Consider the following 14,004-nt stretch of genomic DNA (forward strand, 5'->3'; position numbering starts at 1 on the left):
ACACAGATGACAAAAGGAACATTTTTAAAATATTTTGCACATACCAATACTGGCCTGATCGGACTTACTCAGTATGTAGTGTCAGTGTTACATATATCATGATATCGTTTAATGTACAATTACATGATAATTCATTAAATCAATTTAACTATACCTTAAATCATTGTTTCCATACAAAATATATTTTGCCTAGCAAACACAAAGATTTGCCTTAAAAAATGCTAGTGAGTTTCTGGTTTTGCGAGTTGAAAATTGAAGCACTCGTAAAAAATTGCGAGTATCAAAAAAGTTAAATTCAGGCCCTGAATTTGTAAGATTTCTTTCTAACGGTATATCATTAACGATAACCTGTCGAGAATGAAAAGTTTAGAAATGCAAAAACGTTATATTGTATATATATTGTTATATTGTATGGGTTTGTTCTCAAAATGTCAACAACTACAGAAAAGAAAAGAGAACGTAGCAAAGTGCGAAAAAACAAGACCATTTTTGCAACAGTTTGTAGTAGTGGGACAAATGTATGCAGGGATGTGATTTGTCCGCCGAGTCGCGGAATTCCGCGTATCTAATGGCCCTAGAGACCCCCCCCCCCCCCCCCCCCCCCCAAAAAAAAATATATAATATTTTGTTGCTTTTAGTTGTTTAAGTTGATATTAAAGTTTGCTTCAAATCTAAAGTCAGGAGAGCCCTCAAAAGAGCTTCTAAAAAGCCATTTTTTCTTCTACAGCAGTGGGCTTTTGACCCCAAGAGTGCCCCATAAATCCAATGCTGAAAATGTTTCAGCCCTCCAGCTGCCAGGTCAATCACATTCCTGTGTATGTTAAACAGCTTTAAAGGCAGTGCGAGTTTTTCACACCTTATCGTACAACTTATAAATAATATTGACAGTGCAATATTTTGACAGTGCACAGCTTTGCTTCTTTATATGCATGTTTAATTATTGTTATAATCAAAATAATATTTAATTTTATTATTAATCGTACAATATTTTTATGCCCCCAAAGGTGGGCATATATATTTAAATCGCACCGTCCGTCCATCCGTGTGTCCGGCTCAATAACTCGTGTCCGGGCTGTAACTTTCCCTTGTAAGGACAGATTTTAAAATAACTTGCCAATTTGTGTTCCACATACCAAGACGATGTGTCGCGTGCAAGACCCATGTCCCTATCTCTAAGGTCAAGGTCACACTTAGTGTTTATTCACAATGGAGTGCTGCATATAAGGACATAGAGTATAGGTTGTTGTGTCCGGGCTGTAACTTTCCCTTGTATGGACCGATTTTAAAATAACTTGCCACATGTGTTCCACATACCAAGACGACGTGTCGCGTACAAGACCCGTGTCCCTACCTCTAAGATCAAGGTCACACTTAGTGTTTATTCACAATGGAGTGCTGCATATAAGGACATAGAGTATAGGTTGTCGTGTCCGGGCTGTAACTTTCCCTTGTATGGACAGATTTTAAAATAACTTGCCACATGTGTTCCATATACCAAGGTGACGTGTCGCGTGCAAGACCTGTGTCCTTACCTCTAAGGTCAAGGTCACACTTAGTGTTTATTCACAATGGAATGCTGCATATATAAGGACATAGAGTATAGGTTGTCGTGTCCGGGCTGTAACTTTCTCTTGTATGGACAGATTATTTTTATGCCCCCAAAGGTGGGCATATTAAAATCGCACCGTCCGTCCGTCAGTCCGGCTCTATAACTTTCCCTTGTATGGACAGATTTTAAAATAACTTGCCACATGTGTTCCACATACCAAGACGACGTGTGGCGTGCAAGACTCGTGTCCCTACCTCAAAGGTCAAGGTCACACTTAGTGTTTATTCACAATGGAGTGCTGCATATAAGGTCATAGAGTATAGGTCGTCGTGTCCGGGCTGTAACTTTCTCTTGTATGGACAGATTTTAAAATAACTTGCCACATGTGTTCCACATACCAAGACGACATGTCGCGTGCAAGACCCATGTCCCTACCTCAAAGGTCAAGGTCACACTTAGTGTTTATTTACAATGGAGTGCTGCATATAAGGACATAGAGTATAGGTTGTCGTGTCCGGGCTGTAACTTCCCCTTGTATGGACAGATTTTAAAATAACTTGCCACATGTGATCCACATACCAAGACGACGTGTCGCGTGCAAGACCCGTGCCCTACCTCAAAGGTCAAGGTCACACTAAGTGTTTATTCACAATGGAGTGCTGCATATAAGGACATAGAGTATAGGTTGTCGTGTCCGGGCTGTAACTTTCCCTTGTATGGACAGATTTTTAAATAACTTGCCAAATGTGTTCCACATACCAAGACGACGTGTCGCGTGCAAGACCTGTGTCCCTACCTCAAAGGTCAAGGTCACACTTAGTGTTTATTCACAATGGAGTGCTGCATATAAGGATATAGAGTATAGGTTGTCGTGTCCGGGCTTTAACTTTCCCTTGTATGGACAGATTTTAAAATAACTTGCCATATGTGTTCCACTTACCAAGACGACGTGTCGCGTGCAAGACCCGTGTCCCTACCTCAAAGGTCAAGGTCACACTTAGTGTTTATTCACAATGGAGTGCTGCATATAAGGACATAGAGTATAGGTTGTCGTGTCCGGGCTGTAACTTTCTCTTGTATGGACAGATTTTAAAATAACCTGCTACATGTGTTCCACATACCAAGACGACGTGTCGTGTGCAAGACCCATGTCCCTACCTCTAAGGTGAAAGATACACTAAGTGTTTATTCACAAGGGAATTCTGAATATAAGGACATAACAGTGTAGGTTGTCAAGTATGGGTGGTATTTTTTTATGTTCAGAGGCAATTTAAAATAACTTGCCATATGTATTTGACACGTAAAGGCAAAATCAACTTTTCATGTACTGACCTTGTTTGTAGGTCAATGTCACATTCGGGGGCATTCGTCACATACTGTGACAGCTCTTGTTTTAAATTATAAACGTCTTACGATATACCGTATCCTGATCTTCAACTGCCATTTTAAACCATATATACTCGATCGATATGACGAGAATAACATCCCTTTCTACATAAGTTTAGACAAACGCTCGGCCTGAAATCGACCTCAGAAAAAAACTTTAAAAGCTTGTTACTGGTTTATATTAGACACAGGTATTTTTTTACATCGAAATCTGAGGGGAAAAAGTGTGTCTAATACCCAGTAATTTACGGTATTCTGATAATTTTTCATGAAAAATTCCTATATTACAGAATTTCAAAATTGACTTGAAATTTAAATTAATGATAGTCTGCATCAGCAAACTATTTGTAACTTAAGTTTTTAATTGACAAGTTTTGAGATAAAGACCCTCTTCAAAATGTGAAAAGTAAACATTGTGATTTAGTCAGGAAATTCATGGAAATTCCCTCTAAATCTTCCACCCTGTCCATTGAACACCTGCAAACCGGTTATGTCATATTGCATTACATTGTGAGTACACTTGATCACCTTACTTTTATAGATAATAATAGATAAAATGTCTAGACGTTATTTTTTCCCCATCTCTGTGTTGACAATAGCAAAAAAATGGTTTCAAAAAGTCAATATATATATATAAATGTATTGACTTCATATAGTTTAATTATGTTCAGTAGATTTTCTAAAATGCAGATCTGTTTTGCTGTGCTTTGGTTTAGTTATAAATAAAATCAGTTTTTAAAATTTAAAGTTTTAAAGGTATAAAAAATACAAGTCGTCAGTATATCACAGTTCATATTTCTGTAGTAAATACACATTGAAATGCAAAATCATTTCTTGTCATAATGACAATAAAAGTAATTAAGTACAAGTGGAATGGCCATAAAAAGTAATAGTTTCGTAATTGGATTAGATGTCATTCTCGATAGTAACCTTTCGCCAGGTATGGATGATAAGGAAAACAGCTGTGACAGTCAGTCAGTTAATAGGTCATGCATTCAAAGGTTACATTTAGTACTTATACAGGATATTTAATACTATAAATACATAGTTTTTGTAGGTCAAATGTTTATGGATTTGTTTACTTCTGATTAACTTAAACACTCATTAATGTAGACAAATTTGACTGTCAAAAAGATTAACATATTGAAATAACAGAATCTTATGTTTGAAGCAAACATTCATTGGAGGGCTTAGTTTGGGTATGGTTTTTACCTGGATTATTAAAAGGTAAAGATATATGCAAAAATAATACAAAGGTGTACCTTGACATAACTGAATTGCTCATTAAACAATGCTATTAATATCACAAAGGACTTCATTCACGATTTATTTAAACTTAAGCTTTTAACGTTTAATCAGTGATAATAATGTTTGATTTTTTGTTTGTTTCAGTGTGAGCCTCTGCTCTGTTTGTGACTGAACTGACCAGGGAAGGGGCAGCAGAAGGGGTTGTTTCCACAGGAGCCCAGACCAGTGTGTGTGGCCCATAGTGTTGACAGTCAACACAAAAACATTCAGAGACGCCAGATTTATAGGGCAGTTGTGTTTGATTTCTAATAGACAAGAAATACTTTGAATATTTGGAGGTTAAAATCACAAGGGACCACAGGTTTATAGGCCAGTCAGCAGGATGGCTGAAGCTCATTCGGCAGTTGCGTTCTCATTTCAAGTGACCCATGAAGGGGTAGATGTGAATGTCAACCATGATGCCCTGAAGGCTGTGTGGGACTCAGGTGTTCATTCATGGAAAAAACGTCTGGGAAAAGCTAAGGTAACACATTCAAGATTTTGGTTCAATATTGAATTATGAATGTACATGTATGAATGTGTACATTTATGTTTTTGAAATATATTTTAACAAGACATGCTTGAGGGTGTTTTGATGTAGGTGCCAGTGGGTCTCACCCAATCTGATGGGTCAGAGTCTAGGTCATATTTTGGTGGCTTCTGAACATGGCCACCAATACTGGTTTATTACCTGCAAACTGGCTTGAGAATAATTCATAACTTACAGCTGTCTATACATATAAGTACATGTATAGACTAAACAACAGGTTGTTAAACATCAGCTGTTGCAATGTTATTAAGTTAGATATAAAGTTAGAAAATTATTTCTTAGATCATTGAATGACCAGATGCCTGTTGGAACAAATTGTGTGTTCGCATTCATATTTGCCTGTTCAGCAACAGTTTCCAAGGCCGGTTTAAATAGAAAAGATTAAGTTTTCCCACACGCATTCATTGTCTTGAGACCTCCCATTAGCAAAACAGTTTTGCCGTCATTTCTGTTGTGTTGTCCACACATGGCCTTGGGTACCTGACTTTGTATTGGTCATAACTCTCACTTTAATTATAGACAGTTGTACAAACTGTCATTGCAGTATCTTATGCAATAACAGTTTGAAAGTGTAACAGCTGATAATATTGGCCTTTGTTCAGTATTTCTCTAAAGTCAATTAAGAGTTATAAATCACACTTGTACATTTATATAGTACATGAACTTTGAATGTAAATATTTGTTTTGTTGATGAACATGATAAGAATATTTGATCATAGAAAATTAGCCCTGTCATCATGACATGGCATTGCCTGACTTACTTCTAATCTTAATTGTAATCTGTATACATGCATTTATAGGTAAAAGAAAAAATAATTTGTTAAAAGTATGATTGTGATGAGATTTTTTTGAAATAAAAACAATTTATTCAAAGAATATATCTGGGTATATGCCTGAAACTATATATCAATATTTTGTTGACTAGTTTAGTTTTTTCTTTCAATATTACACAGGGATTATAAAGTTCTGGATTAATCTTAAAATCAGGATTTAGAGCTTTCAATTTCAGACTATTTGTTTGTTGTTGGAAAAATGCATTAGAATAAGAAATACAATAAAATGAATATAAATTGCTTTGAAACATTTTCAACTTGGGTCTCTCACACCAAAACTCAATTTTAAGGACTTCCAGGGTTGAGATTTTCCATCTGTAATCATCCCTGACTATTGTGTATTAAGCACCAGTCACATGATTAGAAGTCTATTTGAGCACTGATACCCACCTTGGACAACCAATTTAAGATAGACTTTTAACGCAGTTTCAGCATATACATTGTATACCCACCAGCCAACCCAAACTCTTAGACATTCAGTTCAAAAATACTTACAATGTTTGACAGAATACAAAGAACATTTTGTAGTCTACAGCCTCTAACAACCAATTTCTGAACAGTATTCAGATTTGGGCATTTTGTTTAACCTCAAGTTTGACTGGTGAGTAAGAGTCTTGACCATACTTGGAACAAGATGGGCATACAGAACGCTATTTGTGAGGCAGCAAAATTCTCATGACTGGAAATTTACAAAGGGCTTTTTTCATAATAATACTGTAGTGTAGGAGTTGGCCACAGAGTGCCAAGGGCAAACCAGTTGAGCAATACAGCTCTTGTGTTGTCCCAAATATTAAATAATACAGTACTGGGATGAAATATGTAATGTTTTTTTCAGAACAAGATAAAGGCTGGCACATACCCTGGTTCACCGTCCAGCTGGCTGTTTGTAACAGTCACAGTTCTTTCCCTTAGACTGGCAGAGGTTGACCCTTCATTTGGCCTTGTAGGATTGCTCCAGCGTCATATACCTGGGTATGAGAGAAGTTAAGAATTGTAACAGATTTCACAGATGACTGATGAAACTTTGATCATACCATTTTTTCAACTATGAGATATTAGAGTGTATAAATTGCAAGAAAAATTGACTCAAAATCAGAGGGAAAATTTAAGCTTGAAATGGATGTCAATTCAAAATAAAAGACAGTGTCTTGAACACAGAAATGTCCAACTTCACTAGTTTTGAAGGTGTGTAAAGTAATTTGGAAGACAGGGAACTGATTGTTGGTATATGGTGCACATTATGCTTGTAGGCTGAACAGTGAGACTACAGGTCTGTACATGGGCTGCCTGATCTACTCCACGCTCCTATGGCTGGGTATAATCCTGTTCCTCAAGTACACACTCAAACTGCTGCTCATGTACCATGGCTGGATGTACGAGGGGCGTGGCAAGATCTCCATACAGACCAAGGCTTGGCTGGTATGGATTAAGGACTAGTTTGAGATTTTGTCAGATTTGTATTAAGTTGCTCAACTGATGACTTTCAAACCAATGTGTCTTTAATTAGTTTCAGCTCTAAAAAATATAAATTCTAATGATTGATTCCTATACATTTTAGTATTATATATGCATGAAGAAATCAGAATGTAAAGATTGCAATATTCTAATGCATAAATCAAAATGTAACAGTGCAAGTTTCTTGCTTTAAAAAAAAGGTGTTAACCGAATTAACCATGTGCATTATTACAGTTGCTGGTACGTATGTTTGGTGGGAGGAAGCCCATGTTGAACAGCTACCAGGCCTCTCTGCCCAAACTGGTGTTGCCATCTGTGAAAGACACCATCAATAGGGTATGTACATGAGAAAAACATGTCTGACCTACCAGCCAATTGGGTTAAACTAAATTGGTCCGATATAAAAGCAATACAGTTTTACAATGAAACTACTATGAGTTAAAGAAAAAAGCTTTCTGCCTAGTAAAAGGTACAGCCAATCATGATTGACCAGTACTGGTAAACTGGATAGAATTAGTGACAGTATTGTAAACATGGACTCCTAAAATGGACTACAGCGCTGGTTTTTAACTAGCAATCAAACTTGAGCATGATTCATTACAGCATATAGCTATCTTCACAATATAGTGTATAGTGAATGGGTAACCTCTTTGTGTAATTGATGTCTACTCAACTCCTTCAGTGCTCCAGTTAGCCCGTTTTTCAATGGCACAGCGCCCGTGCCCCTTTCTTACCGCCCTGCCCCCTTTTTGAGTAGTGCCCTTTTCACAAATGCTCTACTAGCACCAATTATCCCGTTAGTGCCCTTTTTAGCTCGACTATTCGAAGAATAGGTGGGCTATACTACTCGCCCCAGTGTTGGCATCGGCGTCCGGTTAAAGTTTTAGGGCAAGTTGGGATTTTCACTTATAAGTCCAATACCCTACATTCAATTGACTTAATACTTCACACAGTTTTTCAGGGCCATCACATGATGAGGTTAGATAACTCCATATTATTCTTTACACAGATTATGGCCCCTGATTGACTATGGAACTTGGGTTAAAGTTTTAGGGCAAGTTGGAATATTTATTAATAACTTCTATATCCTTTGTTCAATTGACTTAATACTTCACACAGTTGTTCAGGACCATCACCCAATGAGGTTACATAACTCCATATTATCCTAAATACAAGTTATGGCCCCTGATTGACTTAGGTTAAGGTTTTAGGGCAGGTTAAAGTTTTAGGGCAAGTTGGGATTTTCACTAAAAACTCCAAAACCATTCATTCAATTGACTTAATACTTCACACAGATGTTCAGAGCCATCGCATAATGAGGTTAGATAACTCCATATTATCTTTTATACAAATAATGGCCCCTGATTGACTATGGAACTTAGGTTAAAGTTTTAGGGCAGGTTGGGATATTATTTAATAACTTCTATGCCCTTCATTCAATTGACTTAATACTTCACACAATTGTTCAGGACCATCACCCAATGAGGTTACATAACTCCATATCCTTAATACAAGTTATGGCCCCTGATTTACTTAGGTTAAAGTTTTAGGCAAGTAAAGTTAAGGGCAAGTTGGGATTTTAATAACAAAAACTTCTATACCGTTCATTAAATGCACTTAATAAAATTCAAAATTATTTACGACCATCTTACAACAAGAAACATAACTCCGTTTTAAGCCTAAATACAAGTTATGGCCCTTGAATTTTTTATTTTTTTTATTATTATTTCCTTTGAAAGGCATATTTGTATATTCTTAACCACATTTTCATAATGGAAAATGAAGTTATTTGAATGACTTGCGTCATTGTTTGGGCGGGCTGGTGGGAGGGCAGCATCAAAGTCACCTTATGTATCAAATAATTTTAGTTAGGTTTGACATAAAGAGACCAAACTTGGTATTATTACATCGTTATTGTATTCTAAGTCAAAGCAGCGTAGTCGAGCACGCTGTCTTTTGACGGCTCTTGTTACTATTGAAATCATTATGAAAGAATGGCAGCCCTTAATCCGCTGTCATAATTGAGATAAATTACATAATACTTATGATAATAGTGTTCCCGCTAGGTGTCACCATGCCCCCATTGACTGCTTAGAATATGCTGTACCGCCCTTTCATCCTCCCATGTGCCTTGTCCAAGTCAAATGACTGCTAATTGTGTATTTGTGTAGTGAGCAGACGACCTGTGTATTCATAATCGGTCATCTTCTAATCCAATAATTAGGAAGCGCCAAATAGGGAATCATCGGCAGGAGGGGGAGCTATTGAATGTCTATCAGAATATACATTGAGAACTCGTTCAAAGTTTGTAAAATGCAATAGAAAATGCGAAGGGATGGTGAAAAATGGTGTCAAGCACAATTGAAACTTTTAAAATAATTGTTCATTGTATTGTACAGACAAGACTCGCCATTTTAAACACTGTTGATTTTTAGCAGACGGTCACTGCCGATTTGTAAACATAATAAAAGTGGTGCAAACACAATCAAATACATCACTTTTTCAGTAAATGTTTTGAAAGTTTATTTGTAAAACATTCATGATGAAAATTTCTTTGTAACCCACAAAAACATGTTGATACTTTATGTAGCGTGAACCTATCATGTCTTCGATCATGTCAAAATCCGCCGAAATTGTCATTTTATTCTAAAATGTCAGCATATTAAACATTATTTATTTTAAAGACAAGTAAATAACAGCCAGGCTGAATGTAACATTCGTACCAAAATAAGATTCATCCCCTACATATTTGTTTTTTGTGTATTTATTTATTTGATTGAGTCAAATGTTTAACTGTCTTTGTTTTTTCTTTTTTCTTTTACATGATTTTTAGGAGAAAGGTGTGACATTGCATTAAAGAAGACTCCAGACAAGTACAATCATACTACCACAGAAAAAAGACAAATTTTTAATTTGATATTCAAACACACCCTTCTAAATTTTGAGAAAAAAACAAAACATTTTGTTCAAGTCTGAAAATCATGGAAATGATTTAAATTGAGTATGAAAGCAAAACAAATTATAGAGGAAGACCCCCCAAATCCTCCCTTGTGACAGGGGTGGACCCCTCCCACCACCACCCCCAATTGCCCCATGTTGAGCATCAATTCAATCAGGGAGATATACATGTAGTTGCAATGTTAACATTGGTCTGCAGTTGAACATCAAGACATTCATGGAGATATGCATGAAATAGCTGTGCTAACATTGGTCTGCAGTACCTGTTAAGCATAAAGCCTTTTATGGTGATTTGCGTATTATAGCTATATACACATTGATCTGCAGTACCTGTTGAGCATCAAACCCATCATGGATGACGAGAAGTTTAACCACCTGTCCAAGCTGGCCGTTGATTTTGAGAAGGGGCTAGGCAAGAAACTACAGCGGTACCTGCTTGTCAAGTCCTGGTGGGCTACCAATTATGTAAGTACTGACAGTGTTAGAATACAATATTTATGTATAAAAATTGTACCACTTGATATATATACGCACAGTTAAAAATCAATGTTCAGAGTTAAAAAAATAATCCTTGTACCATTGGTAGAAATAAGAACAAGCCTGCAAGACCTGGAATGGTTAAATGTTTGCCATGCTTATTCAAATTCAAATTTCACATAGCATGTCTTGTTACTATTTTTAATTCCAAAAAGTGATGTAAGAATTCAAGCTTGTTCATAGAAAAGTCAAACTTCGATGATTTGTACTATATTCCAGGTAGAAGTCAAAATATGATTTGTCAAGTTTGAGTTGCAACAGGTTTCTTTTTTGGATTATTTGTATGACATGAAGACTTTCATATCATTACATCTGATTATGTTTATCTACTGGTATAACATACTACATGATATGCTTTTCTGTTGCATGATTGTAATTTCCGTGCAGGTGACAGATTGGTGGGAGGAGTATGTCTACCTGCGAGGACGGTCACCAATCATGGTCAACAGCAACTACTACGGTGTGGTGAGTCAAGCTTATAGTCTTTAAATTTGTATAATATAAAGATAGGGAGAATGACATGGTTGTTTTAATAGATTCCAATCAGAGAAATTCTTCAGGTTATATGCTAGTGAGTTGTAAATGGATCATGGTGATAAAGTTAAAATGTTTAATTTAGACCCATACAAAGAATATTATTCCTTCCTACATGTCAATGTTTTTATTAAGCCAAAGAAAAAATATCGTAAGGATTACTTGAATACCTTCATTTGTCTTTAATTGAGTGTCTGTCATTATTAGTAGCTTAACTAAATCCAGTGTTTCTGTTTTAGGATGCTGTGTTAGTGCACCCTACAAAGATCCCGGCAGCAAGGGCTGCCAACGTGACATACGTGATGCTGCAGTACCGCCGTGACTTGGACAGGGAGGAGCTCAACCCAGTATGTCTACTGCCACTTGAGTAGATGGATATAGTTTTACCCCTGCTTCACAGAGTGCAATTGGGGCTACATAATAATTTTGCTTAAATGACCATCATAAGAAGATGACACCCTTGTTCTTTAGCTTTAAGTCACTGGCATGGCTGGGTCAAGGTCTCTTCCCGTGTTTGAGTTATGTGCTCTTGTTATTAGTTGAACTCTTTGGCTATATTGAAGATTTTAGATTGATCTCGTGGCAAATAAGATGATTTTATTAGGAATATTTACCTGAGTCAAGCAATACCATCCAGTGTCAAGACCACATGTGGCGGTAGTCATCACTTTTGTGATAGCTCTAGTTGCTGTTGACATTGGGTTATCTTATGGTAAGGGGGGCTGGTGCAGCCATTTTCTGTTGATCAAATACTACACTGTTGTATGTATATGTTAGACCAGAGCTCGACGTCATAAAACATCTTTAGTCATTTCCTAACTTAAGTCAATTTCTTAAAAAAAAATTACATAAAATTGAAAGTATCGTGTGATTTAAGTCTATAAAGTTTTTCTGACATTGTCAAGAAATTATATTATATAACCATTCATTGAGACATTTAAATTTGGAAAATGACTTAAGTTAGGAAATGACTTCAGAAGCTTGTGAAAAGTGATTACTAGATATGTAAACCATTGTCATACAATTCATGTGTTAACATTCAGATCCTGCTAAACAAGACAATTCCCCTGTGTTCGGCCCAGTACGAGCGTCAGTTCAACACTACGAGGATCCCGGGGATCGAGGGTGACCGCCTCATGCATCTCAAGGACAGCAAGCACGTTGCCGTCTACCACAAGGGACGATTCTTCAAGGTCTACATTCACTTCAAGGGGAGACACCTGATGCCTAATGAGCTTGAGAAGTAAGTTCGGCGGGTTGATATTATTATAATCATATAAATTGATCTTATTATAATCATATAGAATAGCCAATAACTTGTGACTATTGTTGTAGAAATTTGTTTGTTTTTGTAACTTGTTTTGGTCTAGGATGATCATTGTTTCAAGTGACAGTGAATGATTTCATTGCAAATTTTATTTTTAAATGATGACTATTTTTAATAGCAAACAATTTAAACATCTAATGGAGCGCGACATCTCGTGCTTGTTGTATGCTGCTTGCAAGGAAGACAGGCTCAATGGACCATATATTTTCAACCTGTCTTAGTTTAAGATTGTTCCAGAAGATGATTAGCGATAGCCTGCCAATTGATTTGGAGGAGCACATTCTAACCAAGACAACCCCTGTGTTTGTTGTAGATCGTTCCAGAATTTTCTGGAAGAGCCCACCAGTTAGTTGGGAGGAGCACAATCCCAAAGGAGGAGAAAGGGTCCCATCTTATACATATCATGGTATAAAACACCCCCTGTGTTTGTTGTAGGTCGTTCCAGAAGATTCTGGATGATGAGAGTCTGCCAGTTGACGGAGAAGAGCACATTCCTGCCCTGACTGGGGGAGACAGGGTTCCCTGGGCCAAGGCAAGGACAGAGTTCTTCTCCAAAGGCAAAAACAAAGCCTCCCTCGATGCCATTGAAAAGGTGCGCATTAGCATTACAATTATATGTATAATATGCTATAAAACCAATTATTTTACTAAGGAAAAATTATACACAAGTTAAAAACAAACCTGTCCAAAGCTAGACTCAATTTCACAGAGAATTAGAAATCGCTGTTGGGAATCCAACCTTGTGCTTAGATTGCCAATCTAGTATGCTAATCACTACATCTTTGCATAACCTCATCATTTCACTGCTAATTGGAACTTCCATTCTTACTTGGCATTCAATATATAAGATCTCACCGTGTGATTTCTGAAGATGTTTTGGTTTAAGTGGTAAAAGTCGTATTATATACTTCAGGCTGCCTTCTTCATCTCCTTTGATGATGAGGCTCAGGATTTCATTATGGTGAGTAAAAGCTAACAAAATGCTTGATGCTTGAATTTTTATGATTTAACAGTTAGAAAAATGAACTAATAGTTTTGGTGTAAAGTTTAAAGAATATGGTTAATAATTGCAGCTTAACAAGTTGTAGACAAAGGAAAGTCTTGATAAAAATTCAAATGTATAAAATGCATTGGAGCCGTTTACTATGTGCTTAAAAGTCGTAATTTGAAACACTTAAATGGAATAGTTTCTTGGTATCAAGTTTATTTTAACAAACTAAGTTGGTCTTAATCTGATTTAGCATCATATCAATAACATATCAATTATGAGGCACTTAAAATTCCACTGTCTGTTTACAGGGAGACCAGAAGAGTTTTGATGGGTTTGCTGGCGCTATGTTACATGGTAACGGGTATAACCGCTGGTTTGACAAGTCCTTCACCCTGGTTGTGCTTCCCAACGGCAGGGTACGTACAGTGTGGAGTCAGAACGTAGGGCGGACAAGGTTAAGGAATGTCAGCAAAGTGGTTCTAAGTGACATATTAATACAAGAAGCAGATATGACCTTTTTGCCCTCACTCCTAGATATGTAGGAATGGATGAGAACTACTTTGGGTTTAAAATATATCAATTTTATTGTACCAGCGA

General features: G+C 36.7%; 1 protein-coding gene across 5 annotated transcripts in view; it reads left to right on the forward strand.

Moving 5' to 3' along the window:
- The window catches only part of LOC128237198 (carnitine O-palmitoyltransferase 1, liver isoform-like), a 39,469-nt gene that overhangs the window by 4,604 nt on the left and 20,861 nt on the right, over window positions 1-14,004 (forward strand). For 4 of the 5 annotated variants that reach the window (XM_052952519.1, XM_052952522.1, XM_052952518.1 and 1 more), the window contains exons 2-12: window positions 4,328-4,706; window positions 6,441-6,577; window positions 6,856-7,024; window positions 7,295-7,396; window positions 10,346-10,483; window positions 10,943-11,020; window positions 11,329-11,436; window positions 12,133-12,332; window positions 12,852-13,008; window positions 13,330-13,377; window positions 13,716-13,823. In XM_052952519.1, the coding sequence (XP_052808479.1) occupies window positions 4,566-4,706; window positions 6,441-6,577; window positions 6,856-7,024; window positions 7,295-7,396; window positions 10,346-10,483; window positions 10,943-11,020; window positions 11,329-11,436; window positions 12,133-12,332; window positions 12,852-13,008; window positions 13,330-13,377; window positions 13,716-13,823 (1,386 nt within the window). In that variant the 5' untranslated portion in view covers window positions 4,328-4,565. Of the gene's footprint in view, window positions 1-4,096; window positions 4,163-4,327; window positions 4,707-6,440; window positions 6,578-6,855; window positions 7,025-7,294; window positions 7,397-10,345; window positions 10,484-10,942; window positions 11,021-11,328; window positions 11,437-12,132; window positions 12,333-12,851; window positions 13,009-13,329; window positions 13,378-13,715; window positions 13,824-14,004 lie in introns of those variants that run through there. The other variant, XM_052952520.1, reaches the window with a different exon arrangement.

This window comes from Mya arenaria, chromosome 6, assembly GCF_026914265.1.
Source record: "Mya arenaria isolate MELC-2E11 chromosome 6, ASM2691426v1".
Classification (NCBI taxonomy): domain Eukaryota; kingdom Metazoa; phylum Mollusca; class Bivalvia; order Myida; family Myidae; genus Mya; species Mya arenaria.